General features: G+C 30.3%; 1 protein-coding gene across 1 annotated transcript; it reads left to right on the top strand.

The window, feature by feature from the left end:
• Positions 1-13,711: 13,711 nt before the first annotated feature.
• Positions 13,712-14,814, top strand: LOC146902355 (uncharacterized). Its single transcript, XM_085738875.1, has one exon. It carries the CDS (start codon positions 13,968-13,970, stop codon positions 14,577-14,579), a length of 612 nt encoding a protein of 203 aa, XP_085595001.1. The 5' UTR covers positions 13,712-13,967; the 3' UTR covers positions 14,580-14,814.
• Positions 14,815-15,050: the final 236 nt, after the last annotated feature.

Below are 15,050 nucleotides of genomic sequence, written 5' to 3'. Positions count from 1 at the left end.
AGACCATAATTTATATTATAACATCAACTTATAATAATTGATTATTGTCAATCCATAATTGATTAATTAAATAATTAATCCAACAATTCCTCAACATTGATAGTGGAAAATATTGTACAGAGATACTTTCTAACATATTAGTTTTATACATTGTACTTACTATTTATGACCTCATAAAATGTGGAATGTTGGTAAAACAAGCACAATATATATTTGCATGCTACGAGGTTATTGTGCATATTCCAACAAAATTGACTTAAGCATCCAATTATGATGCTCATTGAGATTGATAGAATTTTAATATATATCTCAATATAATAGAATGAGACTAAAGTTTAAAGTCTCTTAAGTTATGCCATATTTTATAGTGTGCACAAGAGTATATGGCAATGACGAGAATAATATTGTGTACACATTTCTCTTGATCTCACATATATATAAACAAGAGTGAGATTTCTCATTTGAGCTCATAATATATAGTGTTGTGTACACACTCCCACCGATCCCACATATATATAAACAAGAGTAAGAGGGATTCTCATTAGTGATCATCGATATAAAAATATTACAATAATGTAATATTCAATAGTGGGATACTTAGTTGCTAGTGCAAAATTATTAACATAAATGCTTATACAATTTTAACCAACAGAGTTTCATGAACTCAACCACATATTTTGCACATAAGCATAGCAGAATTATTAACACAAGTGGTAACTCAAGGATAATATAAAACCCCTTAAATACATATTTTATCAATGGCGATATCATCAAGAATTGGGTTTCATAGTTAACCACATATTCTGCATTTGGAATTAAGGAGAATGTAAATTTTCATTTAAGAATTTTATAACACAAGATCTCCTTTTTCACAACTAAAATTCCAAAGAATTTTATAAATATAGTAACCTTTATATGACGGAATATGATGATTATATAAAAAGTTTAGGGTTAATTATGTTTCTAGTCCCTATAAAATAGCGACCTTGTAAGTTTAGTCCCTACTTAATTTTAATAGCATTTTTAGTCCCTAATTTTGTTTTTCTCGCACCGAGTATTAGTCCCTACTCAATTCAAATTTGTTTAATTTATGTTTAAACTCTTAAATTTTTGAACAATTTTTTGAGACATGTTTAGAACATTACTAAAAGTTCGTCCGCAAAAAATTATTGTAAAATTTGATTTCTACATCCAGATTTTATTACTTTTTATCTTTAACTTTTGTCGTTTTAAAAAATTCATATTTAATTCATTTCATGTCGAAAATTCTAAATTTTAGTAAACGAACCTTTCATAGTGTTCTAATCTTGTCTCAAAAAAATCGTTCAAAAATTTAAGAGTTTAAGGATAATTAATCAAACTTTGTTTTAGCAGGGACTAAAATTATAAGTAATTTTTTTTATAGGGGCTAAAAATGCTATTAAAATTAAGTAGGGACTAAACTTACAAGGTCGCTATTTTATAGGGACTAGAAACATAATTAACCCAAAAGTTTATCATCATATGAGTGAGATAAGTCTCTTGTTATTATAAAATACGATATAAGACTCTATTCACAATTTTAGTAACTCACTCAAAACTCAAATACTACAATTATACTTCCACACATTTGAGAAAAAATTAGGTTACAAGCAGCGGAAATACACAAGACTTATATTTTATTATTACCGAGGATATAAGAGAAAATAGTCATAAGTTTCCATAAGTATTAAAGAATAGCAATAGTGTAATTAATATCCTCAATATAAGTCTCTACAATAATTTCATATCTAAAGTTATGAAACAAATAAATATATTTGTTTATGAGATATAGTTAGTTGACATGTAGAATTATTCTCACTTGTTGAAGAATGATATTTTCTCCACTTGGTGGAGAATGATAGTTAAACTATCTTACCCACAAAAGGATGATTATGTTAAGTAATGTTATACCGATAGGGTATGTCCATCACGTTACACAATACATAGCAATGATTCTCCCACTTGATAGAGAATAGACAATGATAGTTGAATTAAAAAGTTTGAAAGATATTTTAATAAAATATTCAACTATTTCTCTATCACAAAATGATATGTTAAGTAACGTCACACCGATAGGGTATGTCCGTCACTCACATAACAAAGGGATAGTAGCAATCCGATATATTTATATATATAAAAAATCACATTTAGTTAGAAATTTAATTCAAAATGTAATAATTTTGGATTGCAAAATTTATACAATTTTCTACATGTCTTTTAATAGAGTAACTTACTTATTGTAATCTCATTCAAGGACCTTAAGGATAATAATAAGTAAGAATTATATCATCACAATGTACAATTCTTATGTATCAACATTTAAACATTGATAAAGTATTATAATTGACATAAGTATAAACATTTTAGGTACATTGAATAATAACAATTATGTTAATAACAACACGCCGATAGGGTATGACCGTTACCAATATAATGCTAATCTATTTAACAAAATTCGCATAATTGTACCCACGATAGGTGAGATTACAATTATACAAATAAATAATGTTTATGCTTAAGAGAATATGATACAATAATATCATGCATAAACAATTGTACTTAATTTACTCAACTTCGGTCATATTCAAATAATAGAAAAATGTGCTTAACAATATTTTAAATTAGCACATCATAAATATGACTTTAGAATTTCTTTTATATGAAGTAGTATAATAACAAAAGTTATTATTTGGAATACAAGTGTGTCAAATAGTTTTCTAATTTATCCAGAATAGAACTCTTAAAATAACTTTTTTTCAATACTCCCACTATAAATTAGAAAGAACATATATACAAAATGGAGCATTATAGTAAGAAAATAGTATATAACAACGAGTTGTTTAGAATATTACGAAAAAGAATTTCTTTTCTATAGGATATCATAACTGCACAACAAAAGAGAAGAAGAACTAAATTTCTTCATATGTGCAATAATAAGCAATAAATCACAAGAGGATAAAATAATTAAATAACAACTTACCTCGCGAGTGTGACATTCATCCTTATACTTAGAGTCAATGCCTTTTGATGACTTAACGAGAATATCTTATAATATATATAGTCATCTCAAAATATTCCACAATAGAGAATAAACAATTATAAATAAGCATATGTGAGACTCTAATTAAAAAATAAATCAATATGATTTATATAAGAATTCAAATGTAAGGATGATACATATTTTAAAAATTGCCTCAATTCTTAATAAGTTGTTTTGATAATAGTTAACGGATAAACAACAAAGAGGCGTACAAATTTTAATTCATAATTAGAATTTTAGCATTATTCACTATATATAAAATATATAGTTTAATATTATTGTGATCCAAATATTTAATTGCGACAAGACACATAATAATATTTGTCACAAAATTTAGAGTAATAAACTACGGGTCTAGATTAGAGAGTATAGTAGAAAGCATAATGTATATTAAAGAGAAAAATGCCAATTTTAGATTCAACTAATATAAATGACATATATAATATACAACTCACTATACTCATTTTGAAAACAAAATATTATGAAGACCCTTTAAAACAATTTGTGACAAAAAACAAAGACAATGTCTTAGTTTAAACATGTCGTCAAAAGAATGATCAAATAGTAAACTTTGGATCTTTATGCTAAGACAATATGAATTAAAGAATATCTTATATTAGAATATTTAAAATGCCAAGAATATTTAAAATCGTAAAATTTAAATTAATTATATTTGGCATTAAAAATTAATGAAATTGAGCCTTCTATAAATTCACAATAGTAACATTTTAATTGATTAGATAGTAGTGTTACTAATATAAGAAAGGATTTTCAAAATAGTTTAAGCTCAAATATTGAGAATATATGTTTTGAACTAAATTATTCTCAGCTCAATTAATATACGATCTATTCAAGATTTGACAAAATTTTGAAACCCACAAATCAAGAATATACTATATAGTATAGTAGTCAAATTATTCTTGAAAGAACAAATAATTTTGAGGGTATCAACAAATCTCAAAATATATATTAATATAGAATATTTGATGCAAGAATATAAGTTTGAGTTTAAGAATTTTCACAATTATAACACTTTACCTAAGTGTTAGTACTATAACAAATATTTTCACATAGAATATTTTAGACTAAAATTTAGAGAATATATATATGATTTAAAAGGGTATATGATTCTCATATTAATTTACATCAAATATTAAGAGATTTCATAAAGTAATTTAAATCCCAGATCTTAAGGGTATAAAATAAATCAAATCTTCTAAATATTTTGGGTACAAAAGAAATTCAAAAATTATCCCTAAATAATGGAGTATTTACTTAAATTTTGGGGATGAACAATTCTTCATTGACACATTTATTTAGAGAGAATTTAAATTTTTCTAAGTGTCATAACAGAATATGAAATGTTCATAAAATCTTCACACAAATTTTGAGAATATAATATTTTAGAATAAATTTAATTATCCCCATATAAAATTTTCAGGTGTCAAAACAAATTCCAAAATTTACCAAAATATTTAGAATAATATTATTATTTGGTAAAAGAAAATAAAAAACAGAATTTTACTACTTGACACATACCCCACTCGCTACAGTCACAGTCGCAATTGTTACCACGTGAATCGTGTTTATAGTATTATCAACCCGTCTAAGAGAAATTCTCAATTGAAATATTAGGGTTCATCGTTGATCTGAAAAGATTTCTCATTATTCATATAATATACTAGAAACTGCCGATTTCAATTATGATTTATGTATACAACATCAATTGACAAAAGCCCTCAAATGATTTTTCTATGAAGGGTGTCGATCGCATAATAAGTCGGCATAATAAGTCGGCGTTCAACCAAAACTTTGCACAAACACATGATCATATATAGATTTTTGTGCATCGTAACAGTTTAAATAAAAGGCATAAGAAAGCTTTATGATTTAGTGTATGATGCTTCTATGCTTCTAGCAATAAAACAAGAAAAAATACGATGCATATAGCATACAATCACAAACAAGAATCATCGATCTACGACAGTAAATAACAAAATAGGATCGGTGTTGTGATTTAACAATAGCCATAAAATGTATCTAGTAGGCTCGATACCAATTGATAAAAGTTTTAGTGTTTATAGATACAAGTTATAGCATATTATCAATAATAAAGAAGAAAGAAGAATTGTGTACCTTTGAATTAGGTTGATGAAGGATAAACGTAAACAACGCCGACAACTATGAGAGGGATAACTACCCTCATTCCGTCTAGTTATAGGTTTTCACCATGATGTTGAGAATAATTAACCGTCCGATGGGATGACGTTAGGGACCTCTCATTGGGCTTAATTAAATGGTCCAACCCATCACGTCCATTTAGAAAGAATAGTCCAATCACTTATATTCATCAACTAACTAGTGCTTAACACAATAGACCATAATTTATATTATGACATCAACTTATAATAATTGATTATTGTCAATCCATAATTGATTAATTAAATAATTAATCCAACAATTCCTCAACATTGATAGTGGAAAATATTGTACAGAGATACTTTCTAACATAATCCCTGAATATTATCCATGTAAAACACGTTTTTAGGTTTGGAGTCTACAATTTTATAAGGATTTGCTGAACAATTGTCTCATGTAACATTGAGTACAAAGGCTGCTGCTTTGTATATTTGGAGTTTATTCGTGAACACAACATGGTCTAAATAAAATGGCATATATTCATGTCACACTATCTATGAATCTAAGTATTTTAATTAATTGAGTTTAAAAAAGTACTTTGATTAATTGGCTCATTAGTGACCGGCAAGAGCCTATGGGAATATTAATTGGCTTAATAGTCAATAGTAGCTACCAATTTCTCAATTTCAAAACAAACACACTTCCGTGGACACTACGTGTCGTTTTTGTTTTATAGTTCCTTTTTTCTATCATTGAGAATCTTCCAAAAGAAACTAATGGAGAGCACAACCCTTTCGGTATCGTATCCTATCATGCAGCTAAGGTTTGATTATTTTGGTCCTTTCTTTTCTTGACCGACTCCAATATGCTTTTCAACAATTTGCAAAGTATGCAACTAAATCATTAAATAAGAGTTACCCACAACCCATGTGTGTCGACTTAATTTATCAAACCCTTTCATAGTGGAGGATGTTTGCCTTTGCCAATCGTGTCGTGGGGTCCTAATATTGTGTTGGGAAATCGCTTACTAGAATTTTTAGACAAAAATTCAAGAGATATTGTTGTTTGATGAAGACGTTTCTAGAATTTTGAAGATATCTCATAAGGTGAAGTTTCATGAAAATCTGAGATAATTAATACCATCTACGTCCATAACAGTCACAAATGTAAGCTACTCTCCCTTTTATGAATGGTAATACCTTCGTTTTAAAAGGATGTTTCGTATACATTAAGAAAAGTAATAAATGAATGAAGATGTATAACAATTTTACAAAATTGTCTTCATCATACTTTTTTTCTTTCAAACAAGTCTCCATTATATATTGGTTACTAACAATTGTCATAAATTAATAGTGAAATATAATGACTTAAAAATTTAGTGCACACCGTTAATTTATGGGTAAAATTGAAATAATTTAAAACGAAAGAATGGTATAGTAAAGTTACATGGTATCTCAATCCAATAGCAAGACAAAAGAATGCAAGATCTCTTGTGTATAGTAGTGTGAGACTCCTATCAATGAGTGAGTATGTTATAATCTCTTGTAACTCTTGAATGGGGGAACTTCAATTTGTAGAGTATACATAATTTGAATTGCTTCCTAATATTGTAATTGATTTTATGTGTGAAAGTGAATATAACGTTTTAAAGCATCTTTATAGTCTACGTAGGAAAATGGTGTCAAATTAATCACGTGTAAATTATCATGTGTTTTCTTGTTGCTTCATTAAGTCAATAAATCTATAGAAATCAAAATAACTAATGCTTTCATTTTGACGCTTACTCAAACAAAAATGACATACTAAAGTGTTGATTTTATGATGGGTTCCTCCCTCCACAATAAGTTGAATATTCTCTCCACTCCTCATGTTGAGATGCTTCCAATTTTATCCCAATTAATTTTTTAGGTAAAGATTTTTAATGAGACGGTTGTTTGTTGTAAATTCATATGTTTATTTCCTTAGTTTTGGTCTAGTTCCCTTAAGATGTATTTGTCTACTTTCTATTTTTGTTTTAATGTATTTATTATGTCGTTGCAGATGATATGTGGTAGTTTTTGGGTGTCAATATATTTAAGATGTCATTCTATCATGTGATATTTTTTGCACTCTATTTTTTCTTAAAAAAAATACATCATTTAACAAAAATAGATATTATATAATTTTAGCATATCTTAATTTCATTTTTTTAAAGAAATCAAAATGATATATTAAACAAACAACGGGTTACCATTCCCAACACAAGATGTACCACGAAGACAATCAAAAATTACAACGGTCATTCGAGAAAACAATAAAACACATTAACCAATGCCCACACACGTAAATGGAGAAATGGGGTTTGACACTAGTTATGATAGCTATAGAGAAAAATGGTATATTTAGCTTTAAACCAAAAGAAGGAGAGAAGTTTAACATGCTCCAAAAGCCGAGCCGGAGAGGTTTCTTTGTTGTTAAACAACCTATCATTTCTTCCCTTCCGTATCACCCACGAACAAGCAAACCAAATCAAATGCATTAGAGAGCATCTAGATTTTGAAAAACCGAGAAGATGTACCGAACAAATAAAAATGATCCCGAATATTAGATGGATCCACCGAAAAAACACCGAGCCAACTCCTAACCAAGTGTCATAACCGACCAAAAAGAGGACATGTCGAGAGAAAGATGTGACTCGATTCCCGATTCCCACAACCCAAAACACACGGTTGAGCCTCGAAGAGATAATGCCTCTACGGAACGATTTGTCTTTAAGGGTAACCTATTCTAAAAGAGACGTCGTGCAAACACCGAGACCTTCAATGGAAAATCCTTCCTCCATATATGAGCCGCCGTAACATGCATAAAACTATTTTAGAATTTGTTTGTGAGTTTGGATGAGAAGTGGGGATGAGACTTTAGAAAAAAGGAATTAGCAAAGGAAAAGAATGAAGAGTTTTGGGAGAGAAGGGCCATGGAGGATTTAGTTTTTTCTTTCTTCTTCATAATACAAAATTCCTCTAATTTGGATGAACTCAAAAATAGTATTGGAAAAAGATTTTTGGAGGGTTTTGGAAGGTTTATAAGAATTATTTAACTTCAATCTATGTTATAACATCAAAATTAAAAATATATCAATTATAAGTATTGAAGGATGATACCCGTACACTCGATGTTCGAAGTCAATATGAGGGCAAAAATTTAGAGGTGTCAAGAGAGAGAAAAGTTTGTACCTTACATTGTAGTGAAGGATGCTTTTTATAGGCTACGAAATGGAGCCGTTGGAGAGTGATGGAGACTCCATTACGAACAACGCTCATCAATGTTCGGTTCAAACGGATGTTACCGGTCGTCGACTCGTTAATAAACGGGAGGATCTAGTGGTTGGAAAGAATACGGTTGGTTTTGGGCCTTCGTAAATCGGGCCTTATACATTGTGGATTCCGGACCTTCGACCAATCTAATACATCTTCTTTATAAAAACATATTTATCTTAGGTATACAAAAACGACAATAACAATTGAAAATTCACAAACATAAGTGAGTGAGCCAAGGTTCGAGTTAGAACTAACCCACTTGGGTTGGCCTAGTGGTATTGGCTTGGGACACCGAGTGTGCTCCTCCTCGAGGTTTCGAGTTTGATTCTCAAAGGTGTTAATTTAGGTGGGCTAATTTAGCTTCATATAAAAATAAAAATAAAAGTTCGAGTTAGAACTTGTGGATCAACAATATTCATATTTGGTCTATTATTGAAAAATATAAATTCTCTTTTTCTCTCTTATGATATCAATAATTGTAGGGATGACTAAAATAAAATACATTTTTGACAAATTTAGCACTAATTGTTTGTTAGTACCCATGAGCTTTGTTGAAAGATCAAATAATAAGAGATGATGAAAGTAATTCATATCGCACAATAATCTTTATATAGATATACAATGTGACAAATATAATTTGAAACTCAAACATAAAGTAACGAAATCTGAAATTTAAATAAACGAATGTGTTTAACTAAACAACATCGATATTATAAGTTGAATTAGACTTTATAGACATATCCAACAATAATCTTGATAATCACGTATGCGATAAAAAAAATATATAAATTCTCTTTTTCTCTCTTATGATATCAATAATTGTAGGGATGACTAAAAAAAATACATTTTTGACAAATTTAGCACTAATTGTTTGTTAGTACCCATGAGCTTTGTTGAAAGATCAAATAATAAGAGATGATGAAAGTAATTCATATCGCACAATAATCTTTATATAGATATGCAATGTGACAAATATAATCTGAAATTCAAATATAAAGTAACGAAGTTTGAAATTTAAATAAACGAATGTGTTTAACTAAACAACACCGATATTATAAGTCGAATTAGACTTTATAGACATATCCAACAAGAATCTTGACAATCACGTATGCGATAAAAAAATATTCAAGAAATTTTATGGAAGCATTAAGGCTAATTTGGTCATGTAAAGTGACAGTAGATTAGCTATTAAGTTTCAGATAATAATTAATTAACTGCTCCTTAAGTAATGTTGGTACTAATAGGTGGCAGTGTAGCAGATAGAGAATCTTAATCCTTTTGAGGAAAATGAGGAAATCTGTAAACTAAGTTCAGTGGATTTAAAACGGTTGTATCTTATTTTGTCGCTTTCTAATATTATGGGCAGCACACAGCTTTGTGGAACTGAAAGCCGTTGGATCACGATTCAGAGGGCTCAACGTCCTCCTTTCAGGTCAACTAACCCAACCTTATTTTATCTTTGGTTAAAGACTCTATTTTCTGTTGTGCCTACCCAACACCTTTGCAATCGATATACCAGAATTTCATATTTGCTTTTGCGTCCCTACCTTTATGACATTTTATATTTGTTTCCAGTGCTGTCTTTTTTTCTTTGACTGGTCCCAGTCTTATCTTTTAAATACAGTACTCAACAACTTGCATTTTCTGAGTTTTTTTTTTTAAAAACCCTGTTCCCAAAAAAATTCAAAACTGACCCCTATGAGACTTATTTTCCAAAATGACCCACTCTCAATTTTTGTTGATTTTTTTTTGTCGTTTTCCTCATTCCCGCCATTTGAAACGGCGGGAATGAGCCGCCATCCGACACATGTCACATCGTTACCGGTCATGCGGGTTTGACTTATTTTTATTGAATTTTTTTTTCGGTCCCGCCATTTCAAACGGCGGGAATGAATATTTAATGTCCCGCCATTTCAAACAGCGGGAATGAATATTTAATTTTTGTCGTTTTCCTCATTCCCGCCATTTGAAACGGCGGGAATGAGCCGCCATCCGACACATGTCACATCGTTACCGGTCATGCAGGTTTGACTTATTTTTTTGAATTTTTTTCGGTCCCGCCATTTCAAACGGCGGGAATGAATATTTAATTTTTTTCGTTTTTTGTCGGCCGTTTTTTGTTTTGTCTGCAAGGTATCGTAAAATTGAGAAAAAATATATATATACCCAAAGCGCGCATGGGACAAAGCAATCCTATGTTGCCACCGAGCCGGTGTAGAATTGTTGTCAATTTACGCATCCAATAATATAGATATCATTTCTTAAAACAGCTTTTACACACCATGAACCATCCAATTTTTCATTTTTGTTTTTTTTAATATAAGTCTTATAAAATATACATATATATATATAGGAGTTTTTATAATTTTAATTGGGATAATATATATTTCGATGAAATTATCATAGGGGGATAATATATATTTCGTCGAAATTTTCATAGGGGGATAATATATATTTCGACGAAATTATCATAGGGGATAATATATATTTCGACGAAATTATCCCCCTATGATAATTCGACGAAATATATATTTTTCACCGGTAAATTATCCGACGAAATGATATATATATATATATATATATATTATTTCAAAATATATATATTCAAAATAAAATCTAGATTTTGTTCATATTCGTCTCGGTAATTTTTTAAAATAAAATCTAGAGTTTGTTCATATTCGTCGGACAAATTTTTCAAAATAAAATCTAGAATCCAATTAAAATTATAAAAACTCCTATATATATATATATATATATATATATATATTTTATAAGACTTATATTAAAAAAAACAAAAATGAAAAATTGGATGGTTCATGGTGTGTAAAACTGTTTTAAGAAATGGTATATATATTATTGGATGCGTAAATTGACAACAATTCTACACCGGCTCGTTGTCAACACAGGATTGCTTTGTCCCATGCGCGCCCGGTTCGACTCCCGCCGGGAGCGCGCGCCCGGTTCGACCCCGCCGGGAGCAAATATTAATTTTTTCTCAATTTTCCGATATTCCGATACCGGGAGCAAATATAAATTTTTTCTCAATTTTCTCGATACACTACAGGATTTTCTCAATTTTCTCGATACCGGGAGCAAATATAAATTTTTTCTCAATTTTCCGATACACTACAGACAAAACAAAAAACGGCCGACAAAAAACGAAAAAAAAATTAAATATTCATTCCCGCCGTTTGAAATGGCGGGACCGAAAAAAAAATTCAAAAAAATAAGTCAAACCTCGCATGACCGCAACGATGTGACATGTGTCGGATGGTGGCTCATTCCCGCCGTTTCAAATGGCGGGAATGAGGAAAACGACAAAAAAAAATCAACAAAAATTGAAAGTGGGTCATTTTGGAAAATAAGTCTCATAGGGGGTCAGTTTTGAATTTTTTTTTGGGAACAAGGTTTTTTAAAAAAAAAAATCGCATTTTCTTTCTTTATCTTTTTCATTCCGAATAATTAATTCCTATTCTGAAAAAAATTGTTATTTCACAATCAACCCATTCTTATCTTTAAAATACAGTAATCAACAACTTGCATCTCCTTTCCTTTTCTTTTTAATTTAATTATTACAAATTCTATACAGTTAATTCCAATTCAGATATTTTTTATTAACTCCTACTTGATTCCTTATCAGCCCATTCTTACTAGGATGATATTGACTTTCTGTAAAAAAAGGATGATAATGATTTTAATATATGATATAAGATATTTAATTGAAACATATGGTAATTGTTACCATATAGTCTAGACTGAAGTTCTTCACCCCTTTCCATTTTTTAACGAAACATTGAGCTATGTTAGAAAAAACATTGAACTTTAGCCATACACCTTTCAAAGCATATTTATTTTTTTAACTTTTAACTGTTCTCGCATAAACCTACTTGGGTTGTTCTGGTGGTATTAGCTTAGGACTTGAGAATATGTTCCTCCTTGAAGTTTCGAGTTCGATTCTCTTTGATGTCAATTTTAATGGGGTAATTTAACTTTTTCAAAAAGAAAAAAAAATCTGCTCTCGCCATTTTCAACAGCAAATTAACAAACAAGATTACTAGAAAAAATAACTCTTCCTTATTACTAGAAAAAATAACTCTTCCTTATGTATGTAATACTTTTCATGAATAAGTTATAAAATAATACCTTTGGTCTTTTTTACAAGAAACGGTTCATTTCTAGCTTCATTAAATAATTGATGCATATAGTTATTTTATGAATGAGATACATTAGTTATTCAATAAATATAAAAAATAATCATTCTTCCTTTTCGTCTTCGCCTTTTTTGCAAGGAAAATGATTCTATTAATATGAAATTTAGCTACACGTCAAACATATTATCTTGTAGAGTGTTGATGGAAAATGTTACATTATTATTGATATGATCGCATCTTCACAGTTAGAAGCTACTTCATCCGTCTTCGTGGACGGATCTAGACATTTGATATATGTGGGGCTAAATAGACCCTTAATGTATCAAAAATTTAAATTGCATATGATTGTATACTTCGTTTGTCAAAATAGTCCCTAACATTAAAATAATTCATTAATATTGTCATATTAACCCTTCAATATACTTACTTATTGTCACTTAAGAGACTATTATGTCTAACAAAGTACAAAATCACAGGCTATTTTAAATTTTAAATACATTGAAAGACTATTATGACTATTTATTACACATTCGAAACCAAAATAGCTATTAACTTTTTTATAATATATATATATATATATATATATATATATATATATATATATATATATATATATATATATATAATTAGGAAATAGCATGTGGGGCTTTAGCCCCACATAGCCTATGAATACATCCGCCCATATCCGTCTTATATTTACTATTTATGGTCCTTAAAGAGTGCTTTGGCACTAGTAAACATTTTCCATATAATTATTTGCATGGAAATCAATCCAACAAATTACTGTATTTTCTTAAACACCACACACAATCTTAAAACGAAAATTAATTTGAGACAAATGAAGTAGTAGTTTTTTTAGATAACTTAATGGCAAAAAAATTAACATCAAATGAAGTGTAAAAATGAGACATTATTAGCTCGCATTAATACATCAAATGTATCTACACCTATAAACTAAAATGTATCTGCAAGACTCCTCAAAATCTAATGTAACCTACAAAATTTGATTAATCCATTAATTAATAAGGCGCGTTAATTAATAAGACGCAACTAGCAAATAAAAAGAAGAACCACGCAAGGGCCACCACTATAATTCCACAAAGTAAATGCACCAAGCAGAAAATATCGCAAGAGTCATAGCCCACACATGGCACCCACACACACATTCAACCTTCTTCAAAAATCCTATATATACATAGCTCGAGTAAAGCTAGGTTTGCCAAACTAGAAACTCAAACCCATTCTGTAGGGAAAACACAAGAAGAAAAATAGAAAAACATTCTTTTTTTACTTTTCTTCTTCAAAGCAAAAAAAAATAAAATGGCGGCAGCTTCTAGAAAATCAAGAACCAACACTGTACTTAGATCCCTTTCACCTTCACCTAGATTCTGCAATTCACAAGATTCACCTTCTCACTATTCTTCTTCTTCCACCGCTTTTGCTTCTTCAACCTCAAGCTTCACTTCTCGTTCTACTTCCTTTTTCAGAGCCTCTACTTCTCCGACACGTGTCAGCCTATACGGTTCATCGCCGTCGGCTTCGTCGGTTCGGTTTTCATTAGACCGTTCAATTTCACCGAACCGGTCTATCTCAGCCGTACCTAGAACCGGTGTGAAGAAACAGAATAGTAGTCAACCGAAACGAACTTGCATGTGTTCACCTACGACGCATCCTGGTTCGTTTCGGTGTAGTCTTCACAAAGGCTTTGGTTCACGCGCCGCCACAGCGGCTCCGTATTCGCAGAATCGACTCAACGCGCGTAGATCTGCTATGACGAATTCGTTAGTGAGAATTCGTGGTGTTGAAGGAGATCTTGTGAAGAGAGCGCTTGCAGCGTTGATTCGTCCTTCATCGCATCAACAGAAAAGAAGAGGAGATTTTCATCCAAGACCTAGTAGACTCTCCGTTATGACAAAAGCTCAAGATTCTTGAAGTTCAATTTCAACAGATTCAATCTTCGATGTTTAGGTTTCCGGCCACCGCTGAAGGTGGCGCCAGATCCCGCCGAATTGGATTCAGACAATACAACCAGATCTAACGGCTGAGCGAGCGATTTGGAAAATCAAGCGAGGAATGATCATGTGCTTCATAACTTATCTGCTTGTTTGTGTACATATAGAAATATATAAATCTCTATGAATGGCAGCCATTGATGACTGTTCTTGGAGCTTCTGGACCTAATTACATGAAAAACAATTTTGATTAAAATATAATATAATTAATTCTCACTTTAAATCCAAAATTAAATTCAGTCAATTTTTTTATGATGTTGAACTTTAATTTTAATTAACTGCGTTGTTCTAATTTTCAATTCCATAGCATCTCCCTTTTTTCTTTTTCGTTGTTCGTCTTTTTGCGTGGTAACGTTACTCGTAAATTTTTCCGTTAAGTCCATTCATCGTG

Source organism: Medicago sativa, chromosome 8 (assembly GCF_051527215.1).
Source record: "Medicago sativa cultivar Bolivia chromosome 8, Bolivia_mono, whole genome shotgun sequence".
Lineage (NCBI taxonomy): Eukaryota > Viridiplantae > Streptophyta > Magnoliopsida > Fabales > Fabaceae > Medicago > Medicago sativa.
This window is presented reverse-complemented; position numbering and strand designations above follow the sequence as displayed.